This window comes from Martes martes (assembly GCF_963455335.1).
Source record: "Martes martes genome assembly, chromosome: 5".
Classification (NCBI taxonomy): Eukaryota; Metazoa; Chordata; class Mammalia; order Carnivora; family Mustelidae; genus Martes; species Martes martes.
The window spans coordinates 51,969,410-51,984,548 of record NC_137892.1 but is presented as its reverse complement, the minus strand read 5'-3'; the positions used below and the strand labels follow the sequence as shown (position 1 = coordinate 51,984,548).

Here is a 15,139-nt window from a genome sequence, read left to right as displayed (position 1 = left end):
TTAAATACTAGAAACATCACCGCAAGAGGGAATTGGTACCTGAAGGTGAAACTATTTTACCTGGTTAAGTTTGGTTCATACAGAGGACTGGCATTTATAGAATGAACTTACAGGTTTTATTTAAAAAAAAAAAAAAAAAAAAGCTTCTAAAATTTGATGAATTATATGCCATGATAATTAGTATTAAAAATTCCTTTAAGGCTTCAGTAATTCCCTTTGGTGGCTTGAAGCACTTCCTACCCAGATTGGCTTAAAAATAGAGTTTACCTGTAGTCCTAATAATGTTTGCATGTATGATGAGTTACTAACACGATCAAGATTCAATTAAGTCTCCAAACAATTTTACAAAAAAGAAAAAAAAACAAAACACTTTATTTTCCACAAGGAAGAGCAATAGGAAAAATTAAATCATTTCCCACATATTGTTTTCTTAAAACAGAGCCTACAAGGACATATTCAGCACCAAATAAAACAGGAAAAAAAGAGAAATTACAAACAGCCATAGAATATAATCTATAAAGCAAACATTTAATATTGCACTTTGTTTTGCTAATGTTTTGGATTTTACTTTTCCTAATTGCAAAATCAGGACTCTATCTTGAATACTGGAATACAACTGTGAACCTCACATCTTATGTCAGGAATTGACCAATATTTGGAAAAGAGTAAAGTAATGCCTCTAAATAAGAAAAGTAAACAAATACTTTAATGGGGTAAATAAAACTTTATTTGATAAAGTTTTATATATATTTAAAATTTAATCACATTTGTGACCCAGTGCCAATTATCAGAATATTGGTCATTCTCACTTCATGTGTTATAAGAGTATATGGTGATAAGTATTCCAATGCTATGCATATCAACAATTGTTCCCTAGTCAGTTAGACATAAGAGAGAAAAGAAAAGGGATTTTCAGACAACTCCCCCCCAACAAAAATAAAACCACCAAATGCCCTTTATGCCAAATATTCCATTAGCTTCTTTTGAGGGGGACATTCACAAAATGATTTAACAACAATAAAAAAATATTTCACCCCCATTTCCTTATTATCTAGTATTAGTTTGCTACGGGAGCCCAAACCCTTTACTGAATCACTTAAAACGTGATTCATTTTTATGCTGGGCTTTCTTCACCCTGTCAGCATTTTTCAAACATGAATTATCTTCCATGTTTTCTTAAAGGCCACTTATGGAAAAGCCTATTTGTTTTGTATGAAGCTTTAAGACAGTATTTAACCAGGTCAAGCACCAAGCCAGAGTTACCATTATTTTCAGCCACTTTATTAACTGTGGGGTTAAATGGCAGATAGATGTAACACCCATTTCACACGTATGTTGCAACATCACAGATGCTGATTTTCATTAAAAACATCAGAGCTGAATTCCTTCTAAAATAAGACCATTAGTACACTTGGTACCTTGGAAAATGGTTTTTAAGTGTCATCATGAATGCTGGTATATTTGTTATGAGCCAACTGTAAATTATCTTTAATACAAACTATAATTTACTGATGTAGTTGCTCTTATCTATATATACTCAAAGTGAGTGGTTTCTCATGTTTAGCAAAATGTTCTTTAGATAATGGAAAAAATACTGTCACTAAAAAAACCCCACAAAAATAGAAAACAGTTCTCATTCCAGCACACGTTCTAGTATTTGTAATTTTGAAGTTACACACTTTCAGAATAAACTTGGGTTTTCAAGCTCTGAGAAGTTGGAGCGGGATAGGAAATGTATAAAGTAAGCTCTCTAATCACAACCTGAATATGATTATATGGATATATATATATAGATACAGATATATCTGTATCTATATATATATATACATTCCTGCTCAGAAAACACTGCACCAGCAAAATGATTTCCAACATATGTGTTTTGGAGGTAATTAAGTAACTCTGTTATAAAAATAAATGCACTTTCTCCTCCTCTCCAGTGACTGGAAAATTTCCATACTCTTAAAATAATAAAAATAATAATTTTTAAGAGCAACAAGCCCTTAACTCTTTGCTGGTGCCTGCCATACTGCCTTTCTTTACTCCATTCTTAGCTCTGCTAGTTTCTTCTTTTATGTAATGATAAAAAGGGAATGTGGGTGGGTTATCACTTTTGTGTATGTCCCTTTTCCAAATTTCCCTCTCCAAAAAGCCAACCAACCAACCAACCAACCAAACAACAAAAAAAGTAACTCAACAGTGCAACGAAACACAAATAGCATTCCAACAGTTTGGCAAGTGATGCGTTCACCTGAGATTAAGTGATTTTAGGCAGTCAGTAACAAAATGCTGCTTTGCTGTAATAGTAGAAAGGCAACAAATTCTTAAAAGAAACCAAGAAGGTATACAATCTTGACAAAGTCTCTTATTAGCTTCCTCCTCTTATCTCTTTTCCCACATATCTGTTGCGTATCTACTACAGTAGGCTGCAAAACATACAGCAAGAAGGATTGGCTTGAAGGCATTTGATGTTTGTAAATAAATCCACAATAGGATCCAAGCTGAAGAGGTGATACATGGTCAGCCTAGTAGGACATTTCTGAGCATGTGCATACGCAGGTAAAGTCCAGGCTATATTAAATTAAAAAAAAAAAAGTCAGTGCGTTTTTTTTCATGTTAAAGTTTTTTCAAAGCTTTCTTTTGTTCCTTGTTGTGCTGACCACAAACAAGTTTTTAAACAGTATCAAGAGTCTGGCATAAATGGAAAAAAAAAAAAAAGCTGTAGTGACATCGGAACTGCACAATGTAAGCATTGAGCATGTGCAAATTTTCAAATCAAAAGAAGGAAATCATCCCTCTTTACAACGTGGTGTCTTGACACGTATGACCATAGGCTAAGAAGACTGCTCTTAGTATGTGCCTGTTTTAAAGGAGAAAAGCTTAGATCTTCAAGCATGTTGGAGCAGTCCCAGAATGTTGCTGTAGGCTTCTAAAGCATGATCACTGGTTGTTTCATGTATTTGCCATTTTTCTGGGCAAAAGCAATTCCACTTCCTCTGAAAACGTGTCTCCAAGATACTTCTCTGTCCTCAGCTGGGAAGAGATACAGTTCGGAACCCACATCAACTTGATTTAACCAAGTGTTCCTTCAACGAGAGGGGCAGGATGGTCTATCATCTGCTGACTGATCAGGATTTGGATCAATCTAAAAAGAAGAGTTAAAAAAAAATTACAAAGTTATTTGATAAAGTCTAGTAAAAATGCAGCAATGACTAACATTCTAAGTATTAGGAATTGAGTCAGAACATACACAGCATGTAGCGTAAGGGAGAAAAGGATACAAATATTATCTATAAAATGCCTGATATTTAATTACAAAATTAGTAAAATTTTTAAAGGTATGCCCATATGGTGTTTTACTCAGCATTCAGTAGTACTTAAGACTCAAAATACAGAGTGGAGAACATTTTCATAGTAATGATCTCCTTTTGTCCCTTTTCATCCTTTTACAAAAAAAGTCAACTCTTTTCTAGGCTTTGGGAAGAATGCAGTTGTGTGAACAGTGTTCTTGGTGGTTATCTGAAGTAATAACCTATGAATGTTAAACACTAGAGAAGGCCTAAGAAAACTCTGTATCAAGAAATAGCAGTGCTAAACTCAGAATGCTCTAGAGTCTGCCCACCTTCTCTATGACTAGAGAGACTTTAATATGCACATACATTTAAGCAAATTAATAAATTTCAGTTGATTCTCAGGTAGAGAATGAGCACAGGAAGGCAACTGGTTGGCTTTAAAACATTTCTTTTACTGAAACATCTTTTGGGTAAGACCCATTTTTTTTATTTGAATTTAAATGTAGCACAATCCAAAGTGCCTCATAAAACTTTAGGTAAAACATGTTTTTGAAGGAAAAAAAGCAAGTAACTTTTCTTTTAATGACTTAAGAGAAAAACACTTTAATGCAGTCTAGAACTTCTCCCCTTCTATGTAACTATTAACTGAATCACATTCTGAACCAATTTAGGATTTTAGAAATTTTTAATTCTCTTAATTATCTTTAGTACACTTTAAAAGGTGGTAGTAGAATTTTGCCACAAATTGCTTAAGGGTGGATAACTGAGACTATCATTCTTTTAAAACGCCTGTTGTAAAGGCAGAAAGTCTCAGATCAAATCAGAAATTACTGACTTAAGATAGAAACATCAGCATAAAAATGTAACATGAAATCTGTAATAAGTGGGAGAACTTTTAGCATGTTAGGACAGATTCCTTGAAACAGAACAGTGGGATAGAAAAATTATGGCTAATTAAGAATTTACAAGAACAAATTCTAAATATCCTATAATCAACAGATAAAGTGATCTTCTATTAACCACATCTGGAGGAAAATGGACTCTTCTAGCCATGATCTTAAGGGGGAAAAAAGCAACAATTTCTTGCAGAGTGAAGCAGTCCCACTTAGGTCTTATTTGGGAGTAACATTTCATTGTTAAATAGCTAATCTGTGATAACCAAAAGGGTAAGGCTGATTCTAGTGATTTACAAAATTACTTAGCATTATATACTGGTATCAATGCCAAATTTAAAGCCCTGCACAACATATATTAAGATGCATTCTGAAGAACTGACTTTAACAATCACCTTCCCAGGGAAGCCTTTCCTGATTTCCAGGGCCTAATGAACTGCTCTTCAAAAACTGTGTGCATTTCTATCATTGTTATGGAATATTTTGCTTCTAAATTTGTTCTTCGCATCAGTCTGTGAGCTTCTCCCAAGAAGAGCCATGTTTTAGTCACGTAATGCTTAGTGGTCATCAACATGAGATGAATAAAAATAATCAGTGTAGAAATGTTTGTATAACCTGTTTTGCAAATATGTTATTTTCCCTTATGACTGGGAATGTTAAAATATGCAAGAATAAATTGGGAAAGGATGATAAATAAGAGAAATTCTAGCTACTTAAGTAGTTCATGCATGTAAAATGCCACTCCTATTGATGCTTTAAAATATGAATTATTCCTTTAACAGGCATTTTGTAAGCATGCTATTAGATCATTATCCCTACTTCCCCAATAATGTAAGAATTCTACTTATTAAATTTAATCTAATATTTAATACTGTTGTTCTATGTTATATTTTTCTATTAATATAATAATAATCAAAACTCAACTGTATTTTTAAAAAAGTCTGTAATGCTGTTTCCCAGGAGAGTCAGCCCATTTCAGACTTGAGCTGGTGCTTACCTCTGAATAAAGAGGTGGAGGCAAGAACCGAAACTCCTGGATATATGCAAACAGTGGTCCTTGAAGGGCTCTCTCAAAGTCATCACAAGCACTCATGGGTGCAAGATTGTTCCGCCTTTGTTCCTCTGTTACCACTTCTGCATAACTGGGTGGTGCTGAAGGAAAAAGATACACGCAATTCGAACACCATGTTCTTATGCATGTCAAAATACACAGAATAGTAGGTATTAAAAAGGAATGTCAAGATAAAAATAGTAATTGTTTTGTGATTAAAACTAGGGGGATATATGTTTTAAATCTAATATTAGGGACACATCTACTTTCTACACGTATAGGCAAAAGTTTAATCATAAGATATTAAAGGCAAAATTATGTTCTTCAACATAATAATAACAGAATAGGCTTAAACATGCATTATCAAATTACCTTCAGGTCTTTCACGTAGAGATAAACCAAGCCAGTTCATATTCATGCTACACTGACTGCTTACACTTGAGGTTCTGCTACCAAATGGATGTAGAGGAATGGTACCAATGACAAGTGGCAAATTAAGAAATAAATCCATAGCTCCAGGAATATCCACATATACCTAAACATTGAAAGGAGATGGTAGGTTTAGTATTACAAGCATTATTTCTTTCTTTAAAAATAACCCAACTTTAATGTTATCTTAGGCCTTCATTTACTTACATATACACAGAATATAAAAAAAAAAAAGTTCCATCACTATGTGTAGTACTACATGTAGTAGTTCACATGTGAGGTAAAATTAGTAATTGTAATTCAAATTAAAGGTTTACATGTATTTGTATATATGATACACAGAATACAAAAATCAAATCCTCGAGTAAGATAAAACCATATCCTCATGACTTTAATACTAAACAAACCCTTAATCTATACCTACCATTAGTGAATATTCCACACGAATTATGCTACAGTCGAGGATAGAAGGAGAAACTGGTGGAATTTTCAGCAACTTTCCATTCCATGTATCTGTCTTTCCAGATGATAAGGATTCCCCACGTAAATTAGCCACAAGCTGTTTTACTTCCTTCATTTTCCCTTTGGCATAGAAGGCCTGTGTTTGGTAAATGGCTGCCTTTGGCACTACCATTCGGGAAGAGCAGTTCTCAATCTCAGCAAATATCTGAATTGATTCACCTAGAGGGAAAAAATATGTATCTACTGTTAAACAAAAACAACAAACCTCCAAAAATGTAGATTCTTAAGCCAAAGTCTGAAAGGTCAATGGACTACATGGATGAAAAACAGTCCCAAAAGTGGCAAGAAACTTAGAATTATAAAAATGAACTACTCATGTTTAGTAGTTGTTTAAGAACGGACATTGCATTCACATTTATGAAAGAAAACTGGGTTATTTTTACCAAGAATATCATATTATGTTTGCATTTAGTAGAAATACTAAATACTTAATACACAAAAGCTGAGTGAAGAAACATCATTTTCTGTGGGAGTCCATCTCATACATACCTGGGGTATAGCCCTTCCTTTCGATTTTGGCACTTAAGGATATTGGGCCTGAGGTACAGAACCAGCAACAGAGAGTCTTTTCTTTTGTGCCTGCTTGGGGTGACTGTAAGAAATAAATTAGAGAAAAAGGTCAATGCACAAATTAATACAGTATAACACAATGTTTTAAAATAAAACCCTAAATTTTTTGAGAATTAAAATTAAAAACAGTGGCTTTTTTTCCCAGGTATATTCAGATATACTTTTAAAAAAACTAACCAATGGCTTCTGAATTATACAGTTATTTTCATCTTTATATATATTCTCCATCCAATTAAAAAAAGGGGTAGAGGGCTTAACATCATATTCCATAAACACAGTTTTAGCTCACACTATTTACATATAAAGTAATTAAAAACAAACCAACCAATCAATCAAACAAACAAAAAAACCCTTTCCACATTCCACTTCAACTGCCTTAAAAAAAAAAAGGCAGCTTGGAAAGCAACTTGGTTACAATCCCAAATGTTAACATCTTTCTTTGAGAATATAAAAATCAGTTATGTGAAAAAAAGGAAAACTCTCATTTTTAAGATTCTTATTTGCTCAAAGATGTTATCATTTGTTTAGACCAGATAAAGTTTTTAAAGTCAAATTTGAATATTGTGAAAAAATGCAATTAAGGATTTCTTTTAAAATATGATGGATTTTTCATGAAAGTGACAATCTCCCCATCACTTGACAACTATCCCTATATTGGAATATGCAGTGCAGTCCAAGGTTTAGATTATGCTCTTTCAATGGCAAGTGATACTGTCTTATAATAATAATTGATACTACTGTTCCTCCTCCACTGAAATTATCCAGGGAACAAATCTATTTTTTGTTATTCTTTTAACTTCCGAGTGAGAATTATTTTGTACCATATGCTGTTTTTCCTTTTAAAGTTTTCTTAAAGTTATTATAATATCAGAAAATATGAGCATGTTCTTCACTAATTTGTGTGCTCTTGACTGTTTTTAAAAATAGTATTTATGGAATTTAAAATCACTATCGTAGAAGTATAGAGACTGCATAGTTTAGGTGATTATTCTTTAGTATTTATATGCCAAAAACGAAGAATGAAGAATTCAGTCAGTTCTTACCAGTAATGAAGGAGTGTTGATATCTATATGCTCAAAGACTGTAAATTCCTTCTTTAATTTTACTGGTAGAAGCCAAGGCCTGTGCAATTCGGCTTTCACCCAATAGCGCACACTGCCATGTCGGCCTTCGAATGAGGTAGCAAGTGGTCTGTGCAGAATATAAATTCAATATATTAATTTTATACCTCTTTTTTATAATTATACAGTTGGTCAGCATAGAAGTGTTACTATATTCCACTGCTTATATATCAATGAGGTAGCAAACAGATTTTTTTTTAATTTCTAAAGGGATAAGTCATTGGGGAAAAAAAATCTTGTTTTCCAAAAAACAACAGCTAACACTAAAGTATTATAGAAATTTTGCTTTAAAAAGCCAGAAGAATACAATCCCTTTAAACTAAGAAGAGGCTGCTTTTAACGCTGGTGGCAAAATTATAAAAGTCTGGAAATCAAAAATTCAATTTAAAAACAAAGTTAAGAATGGTTTTAATATTTTTTTTTTAAAGATTTTATTTATTTATTTAACAGACAGAGATCACAAGTAGCCAGAGAGGCAGGCAGAGAGAGAGAGAGGGGGAAGCACGCTCCCTGCCGAGCAGAGCACCCGATGCAGGGCTTCATCCCAGGACCCTGGGATCATGACCTGAGCCGAAGGTAGAGGTTTAACCCACTGAGCCACCCAGGCGCCCCGGTTTTAATATTTCTATTGAGAAAGTTTACACACTGGCTTAGGAATTCTCTTTTTTTATAATAAGTAAGAAGATCTAGAGAGTATCTAAAAGAGTTGTTATAATTTCAAAAATTTCAACTTTTACAAAGTCTACTGAAAATCTAAAAAAGCTGTGTTTCCATTTCCTAGTTTTCTCATGTTCTAACTCTTTTTTGGCCATGTTTTCTAACTATATAGGCTTAATAAGAGAAACAAACAATTCTGTTAATCTCTATCAAGGGAATCAGAACTGGTTTTCACCTCTCCCAGATTTTATTAATTGTGGAAGGTTTTATTGCAGTGAGTTTAGTCTCTTTCATAATTTCACTAGCAAAATGCCCAGTGTTCAGTTATTTACAAGGTAAAGTGCTAGCTTAGATTAGCATGAAAAGTAGTGGGATTTTTTTTTTTTTTTTTTGCATTTTAGACTCCTGCATTAACATGTATAGCATGGAAAAATAAAATGTAGTATTTGTTAGTCTTCCAGAGTCTATTTTAAGTGACTTCGGTTGATAGATAAACTAGTCAGACCCAGTATTAGCAATATATTCACAGACTTACAGTATTGCTCTTAAAGTGGATTGGGGCATTACGTTTAGAATGACGTTAAATAAATATGGTAAATAGAATACTCTGAAAAACACCATTTATGAATTTATCCGCATAGTAACAATTCAAGTACTACAATTAACAGAGATACTAAGAAAATTTGGCGGGGAGGGAATAATCTTCGAAGATGTATTTTTACATCAAGAATAAACCACTTTCCTTTTTCCTTACTATATTTCATGCCTTATATTCAATTATCTGATAGGTGTTTCCTTTTAAGTCCAGGTCACAGAATCAGTCGTATGACTTTTATAATAGGTCTTTACACAGAAGCTACTAAATTCATATCAAAAGGTCATTATAAAGTTAGATTATTCCTAATTATGTTTATCTTTTTACATTACTGCTGTGGGTTAGCATTAGCAGAAAAGATAAAACACTGGATTTTTATAAATTACTGAGTTAAGAGTTTTAATAAGTTCTAAATTTCCACTAATGTCAACTGATGATAAAATAGAAAGTGCTTACATTCTGACTAGCACCTTCCAATTCACTCAGGGTACATGAAATACTATTTAAGTTTTAAAGACCTCATAGATTTTGAGACAGAGTACTAAGAATTGAGCTTTGCTTTCTATAATTTTGCCAGCCTATATTAAAAAGCAGCTTCTTTTTCGGTGTATTGTTTTCCTCTAGCAATATTCAGTGATGAAAAGGGTTTTTTTTTTTAAACTAAAAATATTTAAATTTAGAATAATTTTAACTTTAGAAGAATGGAGGTTTATGAAAAATGCCTGTTACTCATAATACTTACGTCTGTGGAAGCTCGAAGCTGAATGCATATTCATGCCTTCCTGAATGAATAGTGTTGAAGCCTTCTTCTGAATTATCATCATCTAAAACAAACAAAGAGAAAACAAAAGACTTGGTATTAAACCTTTACACACTCCCTGGTGGCAGTACTCTAAAGGTACTCCTATAATAATTAAGGCCACAAGCTTTGGAGTCTGAGAGATCTTAATTCTAACTTTTGTCACTTCCTCTGGGTGAGTTACTACAAATTCCAACTCTTCTGTTGCCTCATCTGTAAGATGGGGATAATCAATACTTATGCCCTTAAAGGCAGTTTTTTTAAATGGTAAATGACCCAAACTGTAAAGCATTTGTATTTAACATAGTAGATGCTCAACCAGAGTCAGAGCTCAAGTCTCTAAGAGGTTATCTTTGTCTCCAATGGTTTACTTACAAATTTATCATGACTATATATAAAATAAAATTTGTGCAAAGCTTTAAAGTCTGTCAGTTTTGATGCAGATGACATGAATGTTACAATTTAAAACCATTAGAAAACTTCGTCAAATGCTTAAAAAAAAAAGGAAGTGATATTTAAATGTCAGTTTCAGAGCTAAAAATAAAAATTCTTTATTGAACCTAAAATGTTCACACTAAGTTTGTCCTAGCAACAGCTAAAAATCTGCACATAAAAATATATCTTACGATTTAAAAGGTTCCTGCTTACTGGGAAACAACACTGTTCCACATCCTTGAAAAATGAACTCTAATTAGGCTGTTCCCAATTGCTAGGAGAATGACCTTTCATTTTATAACCAATTTTCTTTAGGCCAAATATTTTTAAAATTTCTCCAAAATATATACATATTTAACGAAAATGTGGGAGAGGATTGAGTTTTAGTTTAGCTTTCTGAGTAGTCTAATTACATACACGTCTTTACTGATGTAGAAGCCAACATTAGCCATGAGTGTAGATGCAATTGGTATTATCATTTAACTTTCTCTCACCAAAGTATTGAAGGGACACAACGTGATGCTTCCGTTACATCAAAAGAGAAAAGGGGGAAAAAAGCGTGTATCTGCGGGTACTTTTATTCAGAAACCATGATGATTCCTTTTTATCTCAATACTGTTTTCCTCGCCCCCTGTGCAAATCCTCTGAACGAATTTCAGCACCGAAAACTGGTGAGTTGGGGGCCATTTAAATTCGCTCCCCTCGAAGGCGCCCGAAGTTCGCCTCCCTCTCCTTTTCGTCCCTACTCACTCCCTTTTTGTGCCAGCTCAGCACTCTCATTGAGGCGAGCGGCGGCGGCCGCGCCGTGGTAAACAAGTGCCGGGCTGTCAATCAAGAACTAGACCGGAGCAGGAGAGGACCGGCCTAAACCGGCGCGAGCAGATCCCAGCCGGCCCGCCCGCGCGCCGCCGCCCGCGCGCTCCGCTATACATACGGCATACGTCGCGCGGCGCTCGCGCTCGCGTTCGCGCAGCCTAGCCTGCTGGACTGGGGGCGGGGCGACCGCACCGCGGCGCTTCCGCTTTACACGCCCCAGCCGGTGACCGGTTCGATCTGGCTCGGGCCACCCTGACACCTTTACAGTTGCGGTGAGGGAAACTGGGGCGGGGAGGAGGCGAGGAAGGCCAGGGCTGCACAGTCTCTGGGAAACAATGGGGAGGGGTCAGAGGATACTCGCCGAGGCCTCCCCACCAGCTTTCAGTGTCAGTATCACTTTTCCTTCCCCTCCTGACCAGCCCTTACGGTCTTTCCCCGGGTCAAATCAGGGTAGGTCTGGTGACTACACAGGTCGGGAAACACGCTTTATTTCACCTAAGAGGCAATGAACGCCTACAGAAGCCACCTGACCTCTGCCAGCCGAAAAACAGGAAAATGGGGTCCCGCTAACCCTGCGTACCCAAGTTCCTTCTGAATAGATTTGTCAGTTAAAAGTTACGCCCAGGGGCCATTCGGCACCTGCGAGGCCAGCGGGAGCTTCTCCCATCTATTCTGCGGAAACCCGAGATCGCTTCTTTTCGGGGCGCCAAGCAGGGAGGTGAGGGGCGACATTCTGCGACATGAGCCACGACGCCTCCAGAAGCTGCGGGAGGGACGCGAGTAGGGGCGGGGGAAGCCACTCTGGAGGGACCTTTACCGGCGCACGCCGGTTCCAAGCCTCGCCCCAACCGGCGCGAGCCCACTCTCCCCACCCGCCCGCGCCCAATCCAATCAGAGCCTGGCATCGCCTTAGCAACAGGCTAACAAACGCGGCTCCGCCTATCGCCGGGCGCCCGGGGCGGGGTCTCAGTTACCAGGCTAGTTTGAGAGGTCCCACTTTTTAAGTCATTGAAACTATTCCAGCTAAGAGCTTGTCCACGCTTTGCAGGGGCTGAGGGGCGTCTCGTGGGGTACGGGGTACATAGTTTTGTTTACGAAGCAGTCATGGAAAAACTAATGAAATTGTGTCTGTCCCCGTAAGTCATTATTCTACTTTTACTCCATTGCAAATCTCAACTCCCTCAAAACCTTTGTTTCTTATCCATTTTATAAAAAGCTGCAATGTCCAGAAAGGTTCAAAGACAAACTCGTGTATGCTTTTCCAAAAAATACCAAGGCTGTCATTCGGCATTTGCATCTTAACCAATGTTACTGCTTGTAAATACTAACTAAAAATTATTTCAGGATGCAGATTACCTATGTGTAACTGCGAAATCCGATTTCATCTTAATATTTTAAAAAATGATTACATGCGGTAACTCAAAGCATCCTTCATTTCGACACTTGTCTTAGCTCCATTTGCACTTCCTCAGGGATGTGTATTTTTTAATATAAAAAAAGGTTAAAGACGTGCTGTACTTTCTGAAAAATCGTTAACATTTGAGCTAAATACTGCATTAAAAAGGAGAAGCATAAAATTACATAACCAGTTTTAACATTATATTCTTCTTGGGCTAGGAATTAAGTCATCGCCACCACCTGACGCGTGTAACCAATCTGCTGAGAGCAGAACAAGCGCCCCTCCTCACCACCCCCCAGAACTGGTCCGAAACAGGATTGAACCGCTTCTAACAAAGGGTGGAAACTTAGAAAAACAAGCTTAGAGTCTCCTATATTTCCACAATGTAACCATTTAAACAATAGATTGGAAATCTCAGGACCTCTTCTCGCCTTGACAACCGTTTATCTCCCTTTTCCAACCAAAAATCAAATCCAATGTGCCGAATACTTTTCAATTCCATTTGACTGGCACGGGTTTCATTGAATGCATGTTCCAAAGTTAGGCATCATACTCGGAAAAGAAAATTACTGATCCGAAATGGTTTCTAAAACTGATTTGAAACCTATCATAATGATAGATACTGTCCTTTAAGATAGAGAATGCTTGATGTAAATTTATAAAAGGATCTGGAGAGAATAGGGAAAAAACACGTGGGGTGTTGATACCATATGTCAAAATAAGCCACAGAAATTCTTTATCAAAGAACAATGATGAATTCCTTACAGTATTTTGCGTGTCAATATTAAAAATGAAAAGCACCTATTAATCCACTTAAATGTTATTCTATTTCTTCACTGAAGCTTAGTTTTTAAAATCTACGGTTGCACACTGCAAGGAAAAAATCGAATACTGGACTGCGGATTTTAGCATTTCATTTGAAAACTTATTAATAAAATCACTGAATGGGATTTAAGTAGAATTTGCAAGTAAGGTAGAAAGGTATTGCAAGTGCGTATGGAACAAACCAAGCCGGGTACAGAGGTAGTTGAATTAAGTGCAGTTTGCAGTCACTTTGCAGATGCCTGCATGCATTACGGTTTAAGACACGATGAATGTCAAGGAGAACCCAAATCTTCCAACTTTGCTAATCTTTAACTGCTATGTGTTATTCCAGGAGCTGAATTACATGAATTCAGAAAAACTGAAAAGGTACTTTCCCAAAGGAAAAAAAGGTCTAATGACTTCTGAATAATATAAAAACTTACCTCTTTCGTGTCCAATTAAGATGTCTTTATGGTTGAAATATTCTACTTCTTCAGTGTAATTCTGTGTATAGGCAGTATTGGAGCCGGCGTTTCTTGATTCGGTCCAGCGTACTTTCGCATGTCCTCTTGCATGAATTTTAAGAGATTTCACTCTGATTTCCCCGGTAACTTCTAAATTCACCCTTCCTGAGACTGTATCCCCACTAGAATACACAGGGACATTGCTGTCATTAAGACAGTCAAAGCTTATTGTCAAACTCTTCACCTTTCCCAGCACCATGTTTATAACAAAATCTATAAAAATATAATGTAAGACAAAAAAGTCGAGATCACATATAAAACGTGATCTTCACCTAACACTGATCGATGTCTTTGCCGTGCAAAAAGCTTGCAGGCAAGATCAGTGATTCTTTACAAATAGTTCATTGAGATTTCTTAAAAAGTCAGGGCAGCAGAGAGGTTGCTGCTCCACGAACCCGCTAGTCTCAGTGGTCTCCTTACAAAGACGGGCGGCTGGAGGCTGCCAGCTCACTTTAAGAGCAGCTTTGTGAAAAACAACCCCAGTGCGCATGCGCACGCCGCGGCTGCTGTCCGCCCTCTCTGCGCGTCCCCTCCCGCGCCTGGCTCGCTCCCTCGCTCGCTCGCGGGTACAGTAGGTGTACAGCTAAGGGAAGAAGACACTGGGGCTGTCGGGAGGCTGAACCTGACTTCTCTTCATTCTGGGCTCTTATTGGTAGGCAGGCTACCGTAAACTCTCGACGTGCTATCTGGAGCCCCTTCTTACCGAGCACCCTCTAATAGAGAATGAAAGAGTGGGGGCACTGGGGGACAAGGGCTGGGTGGGAAGCTGTTTGCAAAGCCACGTAAGGATAAACTGCTGAGTGACCAACCCGAAGCGTGCGTTACTGGCACTGCAGGGTTTTGGCCACTGCTTGGATGGGAGGTGGAAGAAGTGGTGTATGAAGAGAGATGGGGGAAGGGGAGAAAGAAACCGGTTGGGCGAGCGACTGGTTGCTGAGCATGATCTAACGAATTTAAAAAAAAAAAAAAAGTAATAAAACCCAGACAAGAAATAATGTTCGTAGACAAGAGCATTCTTGGTTTGGATTTTTAAAAAGACCAGTGCGTTGTAGGCAGTGTGGAAATGAACTCAGGCGAGGCCAAAGGAACCTAAGAGAGGCCAAAGTGAATACTATAAGGGAGTAAGAAAGAGAAGCAACTATAATTTAATCGATAGGTTTTTTTTTCCCCCCTCCTCAACTGTTTTCTCTTCCATCTCTTAATCAGAGAGCAACGAAAAGCAACCAAGTTGTTT

General features: G+C 36.9%; 1 protein-coding gene across 2 annotated transcripts; it reads right to left on the bottom strand.

Annotated features, from left to right (window-relative positions):
* Nucleotides 1–2,073: 2,073 nt before the first annotated feature.
* On the bottom strand, nt 2,074–14,331 carry ARRDC3 (arrestin domain containing 3). Of its 2 annotated transcripts, none has more exons than XM_080805037.1 (8): nt 13,825–14,331; nt 9,871–9,952; nt 7,799–7,946; nt 6,675–6,777; nt 6,088–6,344; nt 5,607–5,769; nt 5,181–5,335; nt 2,074–3,142 (listed from the first exon to the last, which is right to left on the bottom strand). In XM_080805037.1, exons 1-8 carry the CDS (start codon nt 14,102–14,104, stop codon nt 3,086–3,088), a joined length of 1,245 nt encoding a protein of 414 aa, XP_080661163.1. In that variant the 5' UTR covers nt 14,105–14,331; the 3' UTR covers nt 2,074–3,085. The 2 variants fall into 2 exon arrangements, 1 of the variants encoding a protein (XP_080661163.1); XR_013966904.1 differs by having other exon boundaries at nt 2,276–3,142; nt 5,181–5,373.
* Nucleotides 14,332–15,139: the final 808 nt, after the last annotated feature.